The sequence below is a fragment of the Callorhinus ursinus genome, unplaced genomic scaffold, assembly GCF_003265705.2.
Source record: "Callorhinus ursinus isolate GAN/ISIS: 27379988/994484 unplaced genomic scaffold, GSC_fseal_2.0 scaffold13, whole genome shotgun sequence".
Classification (NCBI taxonomy): domain Eukaryota; kingdom Metazoa; phylum Chordata; class Mammalia; order Carnivora; family Otariidae; genus Callorhinus; species Callorhinus ursinus.
This window is the reverse complement of record NW_027397075.1, coordinates 19,901,718-19,921,967: the sequence shown is the minus strand read 5'-3', so window position 1 is coordinate 19,921,967 and position 20,250 is coordinate 19,901,718. Positions and strand designations below refer to the sequence as shown.

Here is a 20,250-nt window from a genome sequence, read left to right as displayed (position 1 = left end):
TTATTCTAAGAATGCCAATCAACATACTGGACAATTATAATGGCCATCATATAGCTACTTCCAATGTCAGTACTCACTAAACGGCATAATATTAAACTGTAAGTCTGTGAAAGAAAATGTTTCTATTGTTTAGGGGGCTAGTCTTAGACCAGCAATTAGCAATTTATCAACATGGGTAAGATCCCTTAAAAAAATACCTTCCATTGTCAATTAAGTTTGAAAACCGCTGCATAATACACACCCTGCTTAGAGAATGGAAGTAATTTAGTTTGCTAAAAAGCTCTGCATGAAAGAAACTTGTATAACTTAGTTAACACAGAGTTTCCTGTGATTGTTACTGCCATCCTTTGGGAAATTAGGTTGGTATATATGGACTCAGATATAGCTATTTACTTTCTTTCCTTCATCTGATCTTTCAGTGAGAGTGGGTTTAACAGACAAATTCATGATCATTCACACTGATAGAAAACTAGAGTGCTAATATTTTTTATTTCTGACTGGTGAACCACAACTTTGGTGGAAGAGTTTTCATTTAGTATTAATAGTTGAGAATGCTGATAGATGCCCTCACTGGACTGGCTATGTAGGCAGGAATGAACCACAAGTACAAATGGGTCTCTGAGAAAGCCCTCTGGCCCTGTTCAAAGCCTGAGCAAGTGTCCAGGTGCCAAAGGATGGCACCTAGCAAAAGAAGGCTGAGACCATTTGGACCAAAAAAAAATCTTAAAAGAAGATTTTATTCAACACTTGTAAGTACAAGTGATCATCTACAACTCCTTTGTTATGTTCTGAGCATCTCAGTCTCCTGCTAGCTTACCACAGTGAAGTAACTACAAAATGTACCCCTAGGTAACAAACCTGTTGATCTGTTAGATAACATTATTTAGAATTAAACATCCAAATTTTGGAGAATTCCTGTCAAAACAACTTTAGGTCTTTAGCATAATTAATATTACACTACTATTTCTCAGAAATTAGACTTATTAGAAACTAGACAGTATGTTTCTTAAAGCTATTCCTAAATCACTGCATGAAAACACCAGAGAACATACTTATCTTCCCATTTGCTTCAGGAAAAAGATACTCATTCTTTTCATCTAAAAACCAAATTAGATGGGCACCTGGGTGGCTCAGTTGGTTAAGCGACTGCCTTCGGCTCAGGTCATGATCCCGGAGACCTGGGATTGAGTCCCACATCAGGCTCCCGGCTCAGCGGGGAGCCTGCTTCTCCCTCTGACCTTCTCCCCTCTGTTTCTCTCTTTCTCTCTCTCAAATAAATAAATAAAATCTTTACAAAAAAATAAAATAAAATAAAAACCAAATTAGATCTATATAAATATAGAAAGTAATCATACCACTTAAAACTGGTCTATAGCATAGTGCCAACATAGAGCCTACTTCATATTTCACCATGATATTAAAAACCACGTTTTTAAAACAATAATTATTAGGATTTACTGCTCAGCATCACCATCACATCTTACCATACGGCTCCCTAACAGAAGCTTACCACAGAAAAGGCTTACAAAGCAATCTCTTAAGTAACCACATGTGACACTGAAGCAAAACCTCACAATCTCACAAGAGCATTAGGCATTATCTAAACTGTACAAACTTTAACCTTGGTCTAGACATCAACAGCACATAACATATCTGCCAGTTTTACAAAGACAACCTCCCTGATTTATTGTTTCCTATTTTCTTCCCTCACTGTAATGTGGGATATAATTAAGATTTTTTTCACAATATTGGCTCTAATGTTTTCTGTTCTGAAAGTTGAACATTATCAGTGATGTACAATAAGCACAAATTAGCATGAAAGACAAATGACATTAAAATATTGCATTAAGGGCGCCTGGGTGGCTCAGATGGTTAAGCATCTGCCTTCGGCTCAGGTCATGATCCTGGGATCCTGGGATGGAGTCCCGCATCGGGCTCCCTGCTCCTTGGGAGCCTGCTTCTCCCTCTGCTTCTCTCTCTCTCTCTCTCTCCCTCTGTCTCTCATGAATAAATAAATAAAATAAAATAAAATAAAATAAAATATTGCATTAAGACACAAAGACAATGGGAAAAAATAGTTTTGGATGGGAAAAGGAAATGAAGACATCTACAGTGATTCCACATGTCAGTACATACAGGACTCAGAAACCACTCTGGAAATCTCTACATTTTCATGTTCTATAGTACTTATAGTGACTCAGAATAAAAACTAATTAAGTAAACCAGCAGTTCCCAATGGGGGTAACCCTAATCTTGAAGGTTGTTTGGAAAATATATGGGAGCATCCTTATTTGTTAGGATGCCTGGGGAGAGACATGGGCACTGAGTGGCCAGGAACCAGAGATGTTGGACATCCCATGTGGGATATTCCGTACAATGAAGAATCAATTCTTCCAGGCGCCAAGGTGGCTTAGTCAGTTAAGAGTCCAACTCTTGATTTCAGCTCAGGTCATGATCTCAGGGTCGTGGGATCAAGCCCCACATCAGGGTCCACACTCAGTGGCGAATCTGCTTAAGGATTCTCTCTCCCCACTCCCACTGCCCCTCCCACGGCTTGCATGCTCTCTCTTTCTAAAAACTGATAAATAAATCTTAAAAAAAAAGAATCAATCATTCCAAATCTAAGACGACTTTTAAATATCCAATCAAACATTCTGTAGAGGAAACAAACTTGTTTCCAATTATCCGAGCCTGGAACTAAGCCTCCTCTCACATATAAAAACAAAGAGCTTGTTTTTACACAGCCTTGATAGCACTGAATTTTCTAGGTAATTCAAGGGAAGACTGCATTTTAAGAAGTTTAGCTAAATTTATTTAAAATTTTATAAAAGCATATGACTGAAGGCAACATCACCTATGGTATCTGAGGTACCAATAACAACGTATTTTCTGATCCTGAATTTTGTACTTCCCTTTCCAAATTGACTTTGTATAAATGCAAATATCTGACTTCTTAATTATGTCTTCAGGTCTACTCATGCCTGAGCATCTATATACTACAATATGTGTTATTTTCGTTGTGTTGAGCACTGGGTGTTATTTGTAAGGGATGAATCACTAAATTCTACTGCTGAAACCAATATTATACTATATGTTAACTAACTTGAATTTAAATAAAAATTTGAAAAAATAAAATACAAAATAAAATGAAATACATCTCCTCAAGATTAGGGTTACCCTCATTGGGAGCTACTGGTTTACTAATTAGTTTTTGTTCTGAGTCACTGTAGGTACTATAGAACATGGAAATGTAGAGATTTCCAGAGTGGTTTCCGCGTCCTGTATGTACTGACATGTGGAATCAATGTAGATGTCTTCATTTCCTTTTTCCATCCAAAATTCTTTTTCCCATTGTCTTCGTGTCTTAATGCAATATTTTAATTTCATTTGTCTTTCATGTTAATTTGTGCTTACTGTACATAAATATAAAACATTATTTTATTATAAGTTATTTTCATTTTTTTCCTCCTTTACATTCAAGTTATGGTATTATATTGATATTGAATTTTAAAAATACATAACTAGTTAGACTGTACTAACTATGAAATTTCATTTCAATATAGTAGAGAGGACAAAAATATAATTATTATAAAAAGGGAGAGGGGCACCTGGGTGGCTCAGTCAGTTGAGCATCTGACTCTTGATTCCTGCTCAGGTCATGATCTCAGGGATCGAGCCCAGCACTGGGCTCTGCGCTCAGCACAGTCTGCTTGAGATATTCTCTCCCTCTCTCCCTCTCCCACTGCCCCTCCCCCTGCTCACAAGCTCTTTCTATCTCTCTCCAAAATAAATAAAAACTTAAAAAAAAATAGATAGCAGGGCTCCTGGGTGGCTCACTCAGTGAAGCGTCTGCCTTCGGCTCAGGTCATGATCCCAGGGTCCTGGGATCGAACCCCACAATAGGATCTCTCCTCAGCAGGGAACCTGCTTCTCCCGCTCCCTCTGCCTGCTTCTGAGCATGCTTGATCTCTCTCACTCTCTCTGTCAAATAAATAAACCTTAAAAAAAAAAAAGATAGAGTTAGGTCTGGGAGAGCTGAAAACTGCAGATCTAGAACAATGCTACATAAACATACACAACACACGCACACATAAAAATATATATTTAAATTCACAGCCTGGGATGACTGAAGAGATTCTGACAGTAGTGATGAGATAGGATCAGGTGTCCAAAGTCTTTTTAATCATCACAAAAGGATTCCACATGTAGCTAAGGTTGAAAAACCACTGATCTAGACTAAATTAAAAAGGAGGCCGTTGTACATATTAAATAGAAGAACCAAAAAAAATACTATCCTATACTTACTAAACTATTAGTAGAACTGTAAGGTTCTCAAATCTTTTTTTTTTCTTTTTAGAGAAAGAGAGGGAGAGAGAGCGAGAGCTCGTCTGCAAGTGGGGGTAGGGGGAGAGAGCGAGCGAGAGAGAGAATACCAAGTAGGCTGCAGCCCAGTGTGGAGCGTAATGCGGGGCTCAGTCTCACGACCCTGAGACCATGACCTGAGCCAAAATCAAGAGTCAGACGCTTAACTAACTGAGCCACCCTGGCACCCCTCTAATCCTTCTGATGGGTGTTTGGTAATGAACATCAGAAGTCTTAATGTGAATATTGTTGGCATATAAATAATATTTATAATGCACTTAATCCTCACAAATGTAATCGATGTACAGAAAAAATGTAAGAATGCTCTTCATACATTTGTATACAAAACTGAACAATTGGTAATAATTTTTTCAGTTTTTCCTAAAAGAAAAAGCTATTTTTGCCTTTCTCCTTATGCTTTCCCAACACTGTTTGAATTTTCTGCAAATATCAAATTATTATATTTACAAATAATAGCAAATATAATTATCTTAGGTCTAGCAACTGTGATTTAGGGAAAAGCACTTTTACATGAAAGAGAAAGCAAAACGACTGTTCAATAAACACTTAAATATTTTGGAAAATCTGCTTATAACTCAAATAATGGTTTAAATGTATTAATTTTTTAAATGTTAAAAAATGCTTCAGTGAAATCTTCTGTAATGCAAAGACTTAGTAAACTTTTAACAGGTTAGTTTTGTTCATGTCTGGTTTTTAAAAGTAAGTGTGTACTAGGGGAGCACCTGGGTGGCTTAGTCGGTTAAGTGTCAGACCCTTGATTTCAGCTCAGGTCATGATAGGATCCTGGCATTGAGTCCCGTGAAGGGCTCCGCACTCAGAATGGAGTTGGCTTAAGACTCTCTCTCTCTCTCCCTCTCCTTCTGACCCTCCTCCCACTTGTGCATGCTCTCTAAATTAATAAATTAAAAAATCTTTTAAAAAAATAAATAAGTGTATTACCAATTAGGTACATCTTGCATGTACAGGTGTTTGATAGGTATCTGATGATTTCTTCCTAAACCAGTACCATTTATAGAAGATCTAACTTACTATATATTTATCATTATTTAAAATTAAGGCCACCCAAAAAGAAGAAAAGCCAGTAAACTCTCTAACAATACTTTCTTTGGCCAGTCAGACATGATCCTTATGACTAAAGAAGAGAATTTACAGATGAGATGTTACCGCAGAGAAAGAAAATCAATTTACTTCTTCTTTCTTACACAAAATGACCTTAGCACTACTATGACATTTCCCACTCCTCCTTGGAAACAAAGTCACTAGAGCTCAAGAACCCATATAAATACTGTCAAAGATTGGATTTGGGTTGGAGTAAAGACTCGTTTTAGGGGCGCCTGGGTGGCTCAGTCATTAAGCGTCTGCCTTCAGCTCAGGTCATGATCCCAGGGTCCTGGGATGGAACTCCGCATCGGGCTCCCCGCTCTGCGGAAAACCTGCTTCTCCCTCTCCCACTCCCCCTGCTTGTGTTCCCTCTCTCGCTGTGTCTGTCAAATAAATAAATAAAATCTTTAAAAAAAAATTTAAAAAAGACTCATTTTAGAGCAGCTTATTATTATGTGGGATGGAGTTTGACAACATGTATTGAGCCTGGTTTGGGTAAAACACATGTAATTCATGACCTGGGCTCAGCAGATATTTATTCTGTAAGAAGACTAGATTCAATGTTCTTGAAGGCAGCCTCCCAATTATAAAATCCATGACTCTGTAATATCCACAGGAACAGAAATCTGAATTATGTCAAAATAGGTCCGAATCTTGCCCACATTAGGCTTACACAGCTGAAAATTTGGAACAGTATTTTTTTCAAATTTTGGATCATTAAGGATGAAGAAATTGGCTTAAAATATGCAAACAGAAAATAAGTTCTTTTAAGTCATTTATTCAACAATTTTATCACTAATGCCACTAACTGAACATCTTCTGTGTGAAAGACTGTTATGATCTTTTTACCACCTAGTCATGATCAATTCCACTCACAAACAATATTGACAGAAATTTACTATGAGCATAACTGGGATAGTTGAGTTGCCATGAAACTTGCAGGAAAGAAAAGAGAGAGACCCAACAGCTATCCAGTCCCTCATAAACCATTTTATAGCGAATAAACAGTATCTCCCTCTTCATGCTTCAAAAGCAGTCCAGTATTGAATTGCAGGTTGGCAGATACACAAAGGTCTAAAAAGTTGGAAACTGGAAAAAGAAAAGTGGAAAGCTAAGCCAGGTGTCTCAGCTGACTGACAGATATTGATTAAAATCTTGCATAAAATCTCCTCAGAGCACATGAGAGACCTAGTGATAGACTTTAGACTTATCACTTTCAAAGCTTACTGAATGCTGCATCGAGTGTAGAACAAGAGTGCCTTCCCACTAGCCTTAATCAAATTAGACAGATAGAACCAAATATAAAGACGGAGTGAGGCAGGAGAATTGTCATAGGGCATCAAATTGACATAAGAAATAAGAAAAAAGTATTACTTCTTCAGAAAATGGAAATTACAGTCTCCTGGTTAACTGAGGAATCATATAATAAATAATAATATTAGTACCCCAAAGTGATTCAGTGATCATCTAGTGTACGATTCAGGTCAAATCCATTCTGCCACCTGCTTTCATAAAGTTTTATTAAAACATAGCCACCCTTACAATTTACACTCCCGCCTATCACACAACAAGAGTTGAGTAGTTGTGACAAATCTACAGCCCACAATGCCTACAATATTTATTATCTGAACCACTACAAAAACATTTGCCAATCTCTGATCTAGTGAGAGATCATATGAAGATGGAATGACCTAATTGATATATTTTAGCTAGAAAGGCAAAATAACTCATTTACCTCTACAGACTTCCAATCTTCTTTGAAAGAAACCTCCATGCTGAATTAATCAGAATGTCAGCACCAAGTTCTACTGGAACACAGTGATGGAGCACACGTATTTTAGCCCTCGTACAAGTAACTATCAAGTTTTTAACTCCCAAAGTGTATTAGAATGGCCGTCAATGAATGAGGAGTTCAACATCATGTCTAGAAAGTGGGGGTGAGACAGGCTATACAAACAGGGCAGTGGAGTCCACATCAAATGGCAGTTACCCTCAAAGTCTTTTCTGAGAGGGGAGCCAACCTACCAAGCAGAAATCCAACAGGAATCTAGCATCACAGAGTTTATGTCGGGCACTGAAGGGGATTGAAAAGTAGCATTAAAAAGAGAGACTTAACCAAAAGTCTGCATGCCAAACAGTCTGAAAACACCTCTTTGCTACTGGAATGATTCTGAGTAAGCAAAGGAGTGTCAAAATGGAGAATCCAGATAAATTTGAGGAATTTGAGAAACAAGACAGAGGATCATAGGGGAAGGGAGGGAAAAATGAAATAAGATGAAACCAGACAGGAAGACAAACCATAAGAGACTCTTAATCTCAGGAAACAAACTGAGGTTGCTGGAGTGGAGGGGGGGTGGGAGGGATGGGGTGGCTGGGTGATGGACACTGGGGAGGGCATGTGCTATGGCGAACGCTGTGAATTGTGTAAGACTGATGAATCACAGACCTGTACCCCTGAAACAAATAATACATTATATGTTAATAAAAAATTAATTAATTTAAAAAAGAGAGAGCAGGCACGAGGTGGAGAGAGGTGTGGGGAAGGGGCAGAGGGAGAGAGAGAATCTTAAGCAGGCTCCATGCCCAACACAGAACCAGACACAGGGCTCCATCTCACAACCCTGAGATCATGACCTGAGCCGAAATCAAGAATCAGATGCTTAACTGACTGAGCCACCCAGGCACCCCTAGACAGGACCTATCTTTGTGTTCCAGAACAGAATGTAAATATTAATCTTGATAATACAAAAGTGAAGGTACACTGGCAAATTATGGGAAATAGGGTGATAAGAGCGGATCAGTGGGAACACTATGTTCACCTTTAAAAGGAGGGAATCAAGAGACACTGTCTATAAAGTAGATCCACCTTATCCAAGAGGGACAGTTCTAAGACTCCAGTGGATGCCTGAAACTGCGCATAGTACCAAACCCTATATATACTACTTTTTTCCTACACATACACACCTAGGAGATGTGACTAACAAGTAGTATATACAGCGTGAATATGCTGGACAAAGAGATGATTCAGGTCCCACATGGGAGGAATGGGACAGTGTGGGACAGCGCAAGATTTCACCACGCTTCTCAGAACAGCATGCAATTTAAAACTTACAAACTGTTTATCTCTGGAATTTTCTATCTAATATTTTTGAGATGCAGCTGACTTCAAGTAACTGGAAATGCAGAAAGGGAAATGGTGGCTAAGGGGAGATGACTATGCTTGATAAAACACAGATGGAGGTTTGCCCATATTGTTTAAAGTTAAAAACTCAAGAAGGGGAAATTGATCCTAACAGATGTATAACAGTTATCCCCAAACTAACAGGGCCAAAGCAGATTTTTCCCATCTGAGATGTCTTATATAGTCTTCCCCACATCATAAATGCAATCATCATCTTCCCAAATGCTAAAGCCAAAAACAAGTCTTTCTTGATTCTTCTCCCTCCCCATCCTATATTCATTCTTTTTATTTTTTTTCACGCAGTGCCCGCCCCTCTTCTGAGCTCCACACAAGCATATCAGTTGCCTATTCAACATCTCCACAAGTATATTCAATAGGCACAAACTTAAAACTTGGGTATTAAAATTGCCCTCCCAGAACCTCCTCTTCCCTTAGATTTCTGTAAGTCACTAAATGGCACCACCATTCACCCAAAGCTGCTCAGGTCAGAAAGCTGGAAGTCACCTCTGACTGTTCTTTTTGTCTTACCTCTTACATCTAACCTATTGGCAAACGTTGAGCTACACCTTCAAAATAGGTCTCAGATCCAATCACTTCTGAACGCCTCGCTGCTGCTACTCTAATCCAAGCCATCCAAGCTCTTGACTAGATCAGTGCTTAGCACACAATGAACTCTCAAACCAATGAATGAACGAATGCATCCAGGAGCATATTCAGGCAATGCTTCCTTCAAATCTGCCTGATCCTCTTTGATGCCACTACTGTAATCCTAGCCACCATCATATGATGACCAGATTACTATCATAAGCTCCTGACTGGCTCTTCACCCCCTACCTCTACTCCTCTGTAAGCTATCCCCACAGCAGTCAGAAGGATTCCTTTAAAATCTCAATCACACATTAATAATGACCCTCCTTCCCCCCTTAGAACCCTATAGTAGCAGCCCATCACACACAGATGTATATTTTTATGTATATTTTTAGCCATAGCCTATAAGGGCCTTATCATAACCCAGCCCCTCCCATCTCTCCAATCTTATCTCCTTCAACATCTGCTGCTGCCCCTGGTCCACCATCTGGCCTTCTTGTCCTTCTTGAACATACCATATTCATTCTTCCTTTTCCATTTGATGTGCATCCAGCCTGAAACTCTCTTCTCCCAATCTTGGCACGTCTTCTTTTTTTTTTTTAAGATTTTATTTATTTATTTCAGAGAGAATGAGATAGAGAGAGAGCATGAGAGCGGGGAGGATCAGAGGAAGAAGCAGACTCCCTGTTGAGCAGGAAGCCTGCTGTGGGACTCGATCCCGGGACTCCAAGATCATGACCTGAGCCGATGGCAGTTGCTTAACCAACTGAGCCACCCAGGCGCCCCTTGGCATGTCTTGATTACTTCTTTCAGGTGTCCACTCAAATGCCACTCCTGACTGGTCTTAGACTGACAGACAGATTAACAGATGATAAGACAAGTAGATAGGTAGGTAGGTAGGTAGGTGTGTAGATAGGTAGGTAGGTGGATGGAGACAGATCTCTTTACAAAAAGTATAGATATATCTATAGATTTCCCCAATGTCTGTACATTTGATATATAGGAATAGGTATACAGTGTGTGTACACAGGTATGCATACATGTATATACGTATACACAAACACACAAAACAACCTCCCAATCTCTGTGCTTTTATACCCTTTATTTTAGGCACAAAGATAATATTATATACCACTTTATTAATTTATTACCTGCCATACTGAGAAAATATAAGTTCCATTGGGCAAAGGCTTTCTTTCTGTGTCTTGTTCAATAATATTGCGCCAGAGCCTAGGAAGGTCCTAGTGTTGACCCTATTTGCTAAGTAAATCAGTGGATGGATGGATCCATAATCAGGTCCTTCCTATCCTCACTCACCAGCCTCACCTTCAACTCCTATTCTTTCCTGTACTTATTTTTTTAAGACTTAATTTTTTTAGCAGAGTTTTAAATTCACAGCAAAATTGAGAGGATGGTACAGAGGATGCCCATATAACTCCCTAACCACTCCACATGCACAGCCACCTGTATCATCAACATCCCCACCAGATGGGACATTTATTACAAGGAATGAACCTACAGTGAAATATCATTATCACCCAAAGTCCATGGGGAACACTGCTGCTGTCCATTCTATGGGTCTGGACACATGTACAATAACAAATATCCACCATTATCCAACTCCACTTTATTCCTCTAACATGACAAGTTTGTTCCTGCTTCAGTTCCTTCACATCTGCTGTTCTTTCTATGTAAAACATTTGTTCCAGAGCTTTCCATGGCTGGCTACTTTTGGCAATTAGGTCCCAGGTCAAATGTCACCTCTGCAGGAAGTCCTTCTGTAATAACCTTTTCAAAGGTGAGCTCCTGCTCATCCAAAGAACATTCACTCATATAATTGTGGGTATTTGTCCCTATCTGTCTTTCCTGCATCTATAACATAAGCTTTAGGAAAGCCAGGATCTTCTTCACTTGCTCACTGCTAACTACCCACCACCGCAACCCCCAGAATAACTTAGAACAGGGACTAGCTAGTAGCTATTCAAAAAATATCTATTGGATAAACTCTGGAGATAACTATATAGGAAGAGGGAGAAAAAGGAGATGCTGACATAGGTGAGCTAAATCCCCTTACCTACCAGCGCAGGAAGTCAACACATAATGCCTCACAGGTGGCTCAGAAAATACTTCCCCACATAGATTCTAAAAAGAACCAAACTCAGATACAAAGAACAGAAAAGCAGTTGCCACAGGCAGGGAATACGGCATCAGGGAAATGAGTGCAGTGATCAGAAGGTACAAACTTCAGGTTATAAATTTAAAAAGTCTTGGAAATGTAATACACAAGACGATGACTATTATAATGGGTGTGTGCACATGTGTGTGTGTGTGTGTGTGTGTGTGTACACACACACGTATTTTTTAAGTAGGCTCCATGCCCAGCATGGAGCCCAATGCAGGGCTTAAACTCACAACCCTGACATCAGCACCTGAGCTAAAATGAAGGGTCCGATGCATAACCGACTGAGCCACCCAGGCGCCCCAATACTGTATTGTGTATTTAAAAATTTCTAAGATGGTAGATCTTAAAAGTTCTTATCACAAGAAAGAAGATTATAATTATCTGTGGTGATGGATGTTAACAACTGATCGTGATGATCATTTCACAATATATACATATATCACATCATTATGTTACACACCTAAAACTAACACAGTGTTGTAGGACAATTATATTTCAACTAAAAAAAATAAAAAGAAAGATTACTACGGACAGATTTACAGATAACGTAATGTTTCAAAAACTAATTCCAACCAACGAGTATCACTGATGAATGTATTATTCATTCATTCACTTAACCAATCATGTTACATCTTCGTCAGGGAACAATAATGTACCCCCTGAATGAGCCTGGCTATCTAACTGCAGAAACAGCCAATTAAACCAGTAATTAAGATAATTTGTGTGAAAAAGGATGGACACAAACTAGTCTCAGGAGTTTAGGAAAGGAGGGAGTGACATTTAATCTGGGTTATAGAGGATAAGTAGGAGTTCAGTAGGTAGGGGGTCAGGTCTGGGTCCAAGCCCAAGGAGTCACATAGTCAAAGGCTCAGAAGTAAAAGCATAGCAAAATCCACAAGCTTGAATTTCATCCTGAGGAACAGGGCCAGGGCTTTCCGCTGACGAGTGACAGCCATGATCACACTCTAGAACGAAACGATCGCTCTGGCTCCCATGTAGGAAGGAGGAAAGGAGCGGGCAGGAGGCACAGACTGCAGTCAGCATAGCAGAGAGGTCAGAGGCACACGCACACAGGAGCTGGTGGAGAAACTAGAGAAGCAAACCAATTTAGATCTTAAGTAGTAAAATCAGCGGGACATGTTGATTAACTGGGCGTGGGGCCAAGAAAGGACATCAACTGAAGATGATTCCAGCCTGGCAACTCAGACTGCTGGGTGGTTGGTGGATTATTCACTGTGGCTGAAAATCGAGAACAAAAGCAGGTTTGGGCAAAGATCATGCACTGAGGACCTGCTATATGGCACTTGAGATATGCGTGCACCACCAAAGTAGAGGTACCCCGTAAAGTATGGGTGTGGTCCTTGGGAGAAAGGAGAAGGCTGGAGATGGAGTCTCAAGAATGATTAACGTACAGATGTCAACTGAAGTCATGGGAGCAGATGGGAGCATTCAGCCGGTGGATGCAAAGTGAGCAAAGACAAGCTTAGGGCCCCAGATGTTGGTAGAAGTCAAAAACTTAAATATGATCAAATAATTTCAACCTTTACACGGTATTCTCTTTTTATTTACAATTAGATATGAAGCCAACTTCCCTACAGAACACTCAGTTAATGTCCTCTCAGTCTGAAGCTGGCACAGAACTATTTATGAAACAAACAAAGGGCTTGGTTTTCTCCATTATTACCATTATTGAGTGTTATATTCTAGACCCCAACTTATTAAATCGCACTGTTAGTGCTGACTAATATGAGATTCATCACAAATAAATCAGATCATTCTATAACTAAACATAAAATGTAAAGCGATAAATAAGACTCACATTTTTATTTTTGTTTTTCAAAGATTTTATTTATTTATTTGACAGAGAGAGACAGCCAGAGAGAGGGAACACAAGCAGGCTTCCCTCTGAGCAGAGAGCCCGATGCGGGGCTCGATTCCAGGACCCTGAAATCATGACCTGAGCTGAAGGCAGACGCTTAACAACTGAGCCACCCAGGCACCCAGGACTCACATTTTTAAAGAGGTCTATAATTATTAAATAAAACAGGCCCTCTCCCTGCTAATACTTTTTAAAAGTATATAAATTATAATTTGGTACAGTATGCAGCTGCTTATTTTGCTCAGCAATTAATTCAATCAGAAATGTAGATATTATGAATCAAGTTAAATCCAGAAGAAGTAAAATAATAATTGGTGAATTTGCTTGAAATTGGTTTACTTGTTAGCAACATTGCAAATTTTGAGCGTGTTTTTTTTAAGATTTTATTTCTTTCAGAGAGAGAGGGTGTGCACACACGCAAGCATGAGCGAGGAGGAGGGGCAGAGGGAGAAGGAGGCTCCCTGCTAAGCAGGGAGCCCGATGTGGGACTCGATCCCAGGACCCTGTGATCATGACCTTAGCCAAAGGCAAACACTCAACTGACTGAGCCACCCAGGTGCCCCTGAGCATGCATTTTTAAAAGAAAACTTAGCCCACTCCTCCTCTTTCATTTCAAAATCACCTATGATGCTCTGGTTATATATAAACCAGACTGGTTCCTATATATAAGCCCTCTATCGCATTATATGACACATCATAATAAGGTATCCACAGAGGAATTACAAAGCCACTGATGACAAAACACTCTCCAGTATAAGAAACAATAGTGAACATAGCAGTCAATATATACATATATGTGAACACTAGGTATGAAGTGTAGATGAACAGTTTTGTGTGTATCCTCCAGTCACAAAACAAACACATAGACATTACCTCCGGAAAACAGAAGTAGGAATGGGGAAGGAAGCTGGAGGAAACATTCAGTCTTCTTACTTTACTTTTCTGTTTAAAAATGAAATGTGAAAACCAATTAACACTGAAACCACCCTTATGGGCGTGAGGGATATTATACCTCATAATACCTCAATAGCCTCCCTCACATGACTCGTTGATGCCATGGCCCCACACATCAAATGCTAAGCTAAAGAACCAAAGTTATGTCCCTCCAGGGCAAATATATTATAGATTTTATGCTACAAATTCACATCCTCTATATCAATTTCCATTCTGAGGGTGTTTGCCTCCTGTTCATTACTGTTCATAGTTCAGTTTGTCAGTTTAATTTTGTGGTGCTTTGTAGGAATCCACAATAATTACAATGTTTAATTATGTACCTGAAGGGTGAGTTAAACAGGGCAGTTTAAATGCATGTGTTCTGGCCAATCTTTGACTCCCATCCCGCCTCTACACACATCCCATCCCCCTCACACATACAAGCATATGCACTAGTTGGCTTATATATGGTATCTTCCAACTTACTAGCTATTGTCCCATTACTTTCTACAGTATATCTGACGATGACATTATTATTGATGCTACAGTAAGCAGTTAATATATGTGGTCAGAGTACATGCACGACAATGAATCGAAATGACACACCCACCACCAAACTCCCTCAACACATTCTAATCAGATCATGTTTTTTCTTCCTTGAGTGTACGACAAAAGGAGGAAGTAGCATTGGAGAAAAAACATAAAAACTGGAGAAAATAAAGTAAATGTTTAGGTCATTGAAACTGGAAAGAAAATTCATCCAGAAGATATATGTAATTTGTTGGTTCTATATATAGTCTTCTTAATTTGAAGTTCCTTGAAACGAATCTCAGTTTCACATGAATAAGATAGATAACATCACCATAAAATAGTCTATCTAGAATTTATCTTGTAGAAAAAAGGATGGCTTTGTTTTCATAATTTGCTTTTTCTTATTATTATTACTAATGATCTTATATAAATCTTGTATCGTTCTGTTACAGAATTTTTGCTTTACAAAATGAGGCAAAAATAATCCAATTATTTCTCACATTCCCTATTTTTATTAGGAAAGTGTTACTTCAAACCTTCTATTTTAGTATTTTTTGTTTTGTGTTCCTTGGGGATTGGGTTGCACCCTTATTAAAAACAAAACAAAAGCCAGGAAAAAATGTGAATAGCACAGGAAACAGAAAGCTACACCTAATCAGAATGTTAGAACAAAAATAAAATTTGGGCTTAGAAGAGAAATTAGAACTCTGGATCCAAATTCCACACCTATTAGGTATAGGATGTTTGGCAGGTTACTTAAGATTCTGTAGCTCAGCCCCCTGACTGGCAAAACAAGCACAATGGTAGTAATCTCCCAAGATTCATACAGGAGTAAACAGAATAAAACAGTACCTGGCACACAGGAGAGATCTTGTAAATCTTAGTTCTTATTAGTAGTACAGATTAGGAAGCTGAGGCCCAGAGAGTTACCATGCTTTCTTCGGAACAATTTAACGAGCTAATGGCACAACGGTCATTAGAACTTGGGTCGTCTGATTAATTTGTATGCTTGTTTGCTTAGGTTTCTTCTCTGTTAAGATCACTCTATTTGCAGTCTGGAGAAATTACTTTCATAGGAGAAAGTGAGAGAGCGAAACTCCCTCAGATAAGCATGGCCTAGATGCCAAAAAAGGAAAAGAAGAACACTAGATGTCCACGTGTGTGCGTGCGTGCACACGCGCATACACACACACACACACACACACACACACCCCAAAATAAGAAACAAAAATGATGGGTGGAAGGTTGAGAGCAAGTGACACAGACACAAAACCTCCAATTATTTTATTATGACGCAATTCATTACAGCATAATTACATTTCTTATAAAATGATTAATCATAAGGTTAGAAGAAAAGGTTATGTTGGAATGTTAATTATACACCCTTTAAAGAATTTCCAAGACATTAACAATGGTACTCTCACAGACTCTCTGTCAGTTGTCCTAAATTAAACTCTTGGAACGCAATTTGGCACTATCTAAAAATTCAAAATCATGTATCCTTTTACTCATCGATACAGCTGGGAAGAATTTACCCTACAACTAATTTGTGAAGTGTGCAGAAATGTGTACAAAAAGATACTTGGTCCATAACTGGCAATACCAAATATTGAAAAAAAAAGTTAAGCATTCATTAAAGAAGAAGTAACAACTGTGGTGCATTCATGTAATGGAAACAGTGGGATGAGACCAAAGGGTCCTCTGGACAGGTTATAAAATGAAAAGGAGAATTTAGGTATATAAAATTAACCCATTTCTGTTTTTCTAATAAAGAGAATAAATATTCGAATGTGTTAGGAGTAGAAAATGTTGCAAAGACATAAGAAACTAGGTATCTCTGGACAATGGGACTGAGGTCAGGAGGACAAGAAGATAGGAGTGAACATTTTTTTCATGATATATGGATATTACATATTTAGTTTATATATATAGATATCATATAAATGATATTTTACCATACACATTAATTTTTAAATTAAAGGAAAATAAGTTAAAATAAATCAAAGATTATAAAAAAAAAAACCAATAGGCCAATGGGCATAATGGAGCACAAATTCAGAGGAGAGAACTTGAAGGGTTCACTTACATAGAGCTGAACATTCTTTTTATTTATTCATTTATTTCAGAGAGAGAAAGAGAGGATGAGAGAGAGCATGTGGAGGGAGGGCAGAGAGAGAAGGACAAGCCGACTCCACGCTGAGCTGGGAGCTCAACAAAGAGCTCGATCTCAAGACCTGAGCTGAGCCAATTGAGCCACCCAGGCGCCCCTGTAGCTGAACATTCTTACCTGACACTTAGCACTACAGTATTTTGCAACTCGGCATTGAGAACACCGCATCAGCTTTTCCTTCCTGTTTAAAAAAAAAAAATTCACATTAGGAAATGAGTGAGAACCATATATGTTTGAAGAAAGAAACATAAATCAACATACTGATGCCAATATGTTCTGCTCACCCCAATGTCTGCTCCTGTAAGAATTAGATTTTCACACTGATGAACATCTTCTTTCATGTGAGACATGGGCATAACAGCTAATGGTCCCTTTTTTTAATTGTGGTGAAATATATATAACATAATATTTACCACTTTAAACATTTTTAAGTATATACTTCAGTGTGTTAAAAAGTCAAGACCCAAAATGCAGTCACTTTTCCTAAGCCCCATATCATGTTTGAGACTTAACTACAGTTTTGGCTCTCCCAAAAATGAAATCTTAAACCAGTCAATCAGGGTTACTAGTTAGGTAATCTGCTTGGTTGACCCCCGCTCTCCCCTAAGGAAAGTAACCCACTTTTTCACCTAGTATCATTTTCTTGTTGCTACTCTCTCTCTGCCTAGAGAAGTCTTTCATTTTGTACAGCATCTCAGGGCTACTTTCTATCTCCTACATTGGATGCTGCCCAAATCATGAACCACTGAATAAAGCCAATAAGATCTTTAAACTTTACTCAGTTGAATTTTGTTTTTTAGCAAATGGCATTAAGTCCATTCACTTTGTTCTGCACATTATGACCACTAATGTTCATTCTAATAAAAAAATAAATTAAAATCAGAGATTCCCATTGAGAGCAAAAATTTTACTCCATAGAGGTTTTAACTCTCCATACGAAATACAGAATCCAGTCCCATCAACTAGTTGAAGTATTCTATACTCCTCAGATATAAAAATTGTATAAGTCTTAACTCATCATATAGTTTAATTATGAATATACTCCTTCTGGAAAATGATTTTAAAATTCCATTAAATCCAGTTATGACTTTAGACATGCTGAATTGAGATGCTCTAAAGTTACATCCCCCTGAATCACCTGTGTAACAAAAAAGCAAAAATGAAAAAGTTGAATTATAAAATAAAAAGAATAAATGTAATGATAAAATTAATAGTGACAAACAAAAGGCAGGAAGGACTGTGGATAAATAGAGGGTACCCAAGAGCATTAAAAGTCAAACTCTAATATTACTATTAGTAACAAAACAAGAACAAATCCTTCTAAGCACTTTGAATGCACCAGGTACTCTTCATAGATTTTTACATGTATGACTTACACTTACTTTCAAACAGTCCTGTAAGGAAGCATTCTTATTATGACAACTTTACAGATACTTTAATTCATTTTCAAGAGATAAAAAGTAAAGAGCAGTGCAAACACCATAAAGGACAGGTGGCAGGGATACTGAAAGGGTAAGCAAGAATCCTAAAGAGAATAGGAACCTAAACATACCAGGTACTTCACTTCTGGGACAGCGAGGGTCAGACATGAACATAAAACACATGGAGAGGTTAAAATCTATTTAGATTTTGGAAGCCAAAATGCCTCCCTTCACCAAGTATAGAATTGTAGCTGCCACATACCAACACCCCAGGCAACAATGCAAACCAAGTAATCCGGCCTTCAAGTTCTTGGCTTTGACCATCAACCGTATTACCGCTCTTGGATAAAACTGGATACAAACAAAATCCACCACGGGGTGCCTAGGCAGCAAAGTTGATTAAACGAACGACTCTTGGCTTTGGCTCAGGTTGTGATCTCAGGGTCGTGAGATCAAGTGCCTGGTCGGACTCCGCACTCAGCACAGAGTCTACTTGAGATTCTCTCTCCATCTGCCCCTCCCACTCATGCTCTCTCTCTCTCTCTCCAAAATAAATAAACCATTTAAAAAAGAAATCCACCCATAGGCTATTTATGAGACACACTTCAAACAAAAGGACATACAAAAGAGGATGAAAACGATATGCCAGGCAAATTTAACCTAAGAAAAAGCCTGTGTAACTACATCAATTTCAGGGGGGGGAAAGGACTTTACAGTTAAAAATCTTGTTAGAGATGAATAAAGTCAATACTCAATGATAAGAGACTCTGATTCCCAGGTGTAGAAAGCTAGTGACAAATATATCCAGTCTCAAAATATAAGAACAAGTAACAGATCTGAGGGAAAAATGACCAAAAAAGTAAGTTAATACATGTTAAGGCCCTTAAAATAGTGCCTGGAATATAGTAAGTACCATGTAAGTATTAGTTATACCTATAGAAAGATATAAAGTCTTTTTCAGGAATTCACAGACCAAGCAGATAAATAAGGAGCTGAATAACTTACTTGATCTCACTCAATACACAGACCCTTACACCTGTTACATGAAGTATATTCAAAAAGTCCATTTAAGCACCCACTGATCATTTACAAAACATGCCCAGAAAGTAGACCACAGAGCAAATTTCAAAAATCCCAAAGAATCAATACCATGTAGATCATTTTCTCCAACCAAAAAGGAATTAAATTAGAAATCAGTAACAAAAAGAAACCCAGGGAAATATATATATGAGCATGCTTTTACGGAATTCAAGGATCAAAGAAGGATCATAAAATTAGAAAAGATATATATATTTGTTATTAAGTAGGCTCCACACACATTGTGGGGAACAAACTCACAGCCCTGAGATCAAGAGTCACACGCTCTACTAACTGAGCCAGACAGGTGTCCTGAAAATACGAGATTAAATAACAAAAAAATATAAAAACTTGTGAGATAAAGCAAACATCATACTTACAGGAACATTTATAACTTCAAATGTTTACATTCAAAAGAAAAACTGAGGGGCACCTGAGTGGCTCAGTCAGTTAAGCATCCAACTCCTGATTTCGACTCAAGACATGATCTCAGGGTTGTGGGATCAGGCTCTGCATGGGGCTCTGCACTCAGTGAGAAGTCTGCTTGGGATTCTCTCTCTCCCTCTGCCCCTCCCTGCACCCCTCTCTCTCTCAAATAAATAAGTAAATCTTAAAAAAAAAAGAAAAACTGAAAATCAAGGAGATAAATATGCAAATCACGAATTTAAATGTAAAAATAGCAGAAAATGAAGGAAAGCAGAAAGTTACACGACAAATCCACAAAACGAAATAGAACACAATGACATAATAGAGAAGACAGATAACATCAACAAATGTCTTGCAAGATTACACAGGAGGAAGTTT

General features: G+C 38.4%; 1 protein-coding gene across 5 annotated transcripts in view; it reads right to left on the bottom strand.

The window, feature by feature from the left end:
• Positions 1-20,250, bottom strand: part of SMYD3 (SET and MYND domain containing 3) — a 698,417-nt gene that overhangs the window by 505,377 nt on the left and 172,790 nt on the right. For all 5 annotated transcript variants that reach the window (XM_025877938.2, XM_073899893.1, XM_073899894.1 and 2 more), the window contains exon 2: positions 17,066-17,129. In XM_025877938.2, coding sequence (XP_025733723.1) covers positions 17,066-17,129 — 64 coding nt within the window. The remainder of the gene's footprint in view (positions 1-17,065; positions 17,130-20,250) is intronic.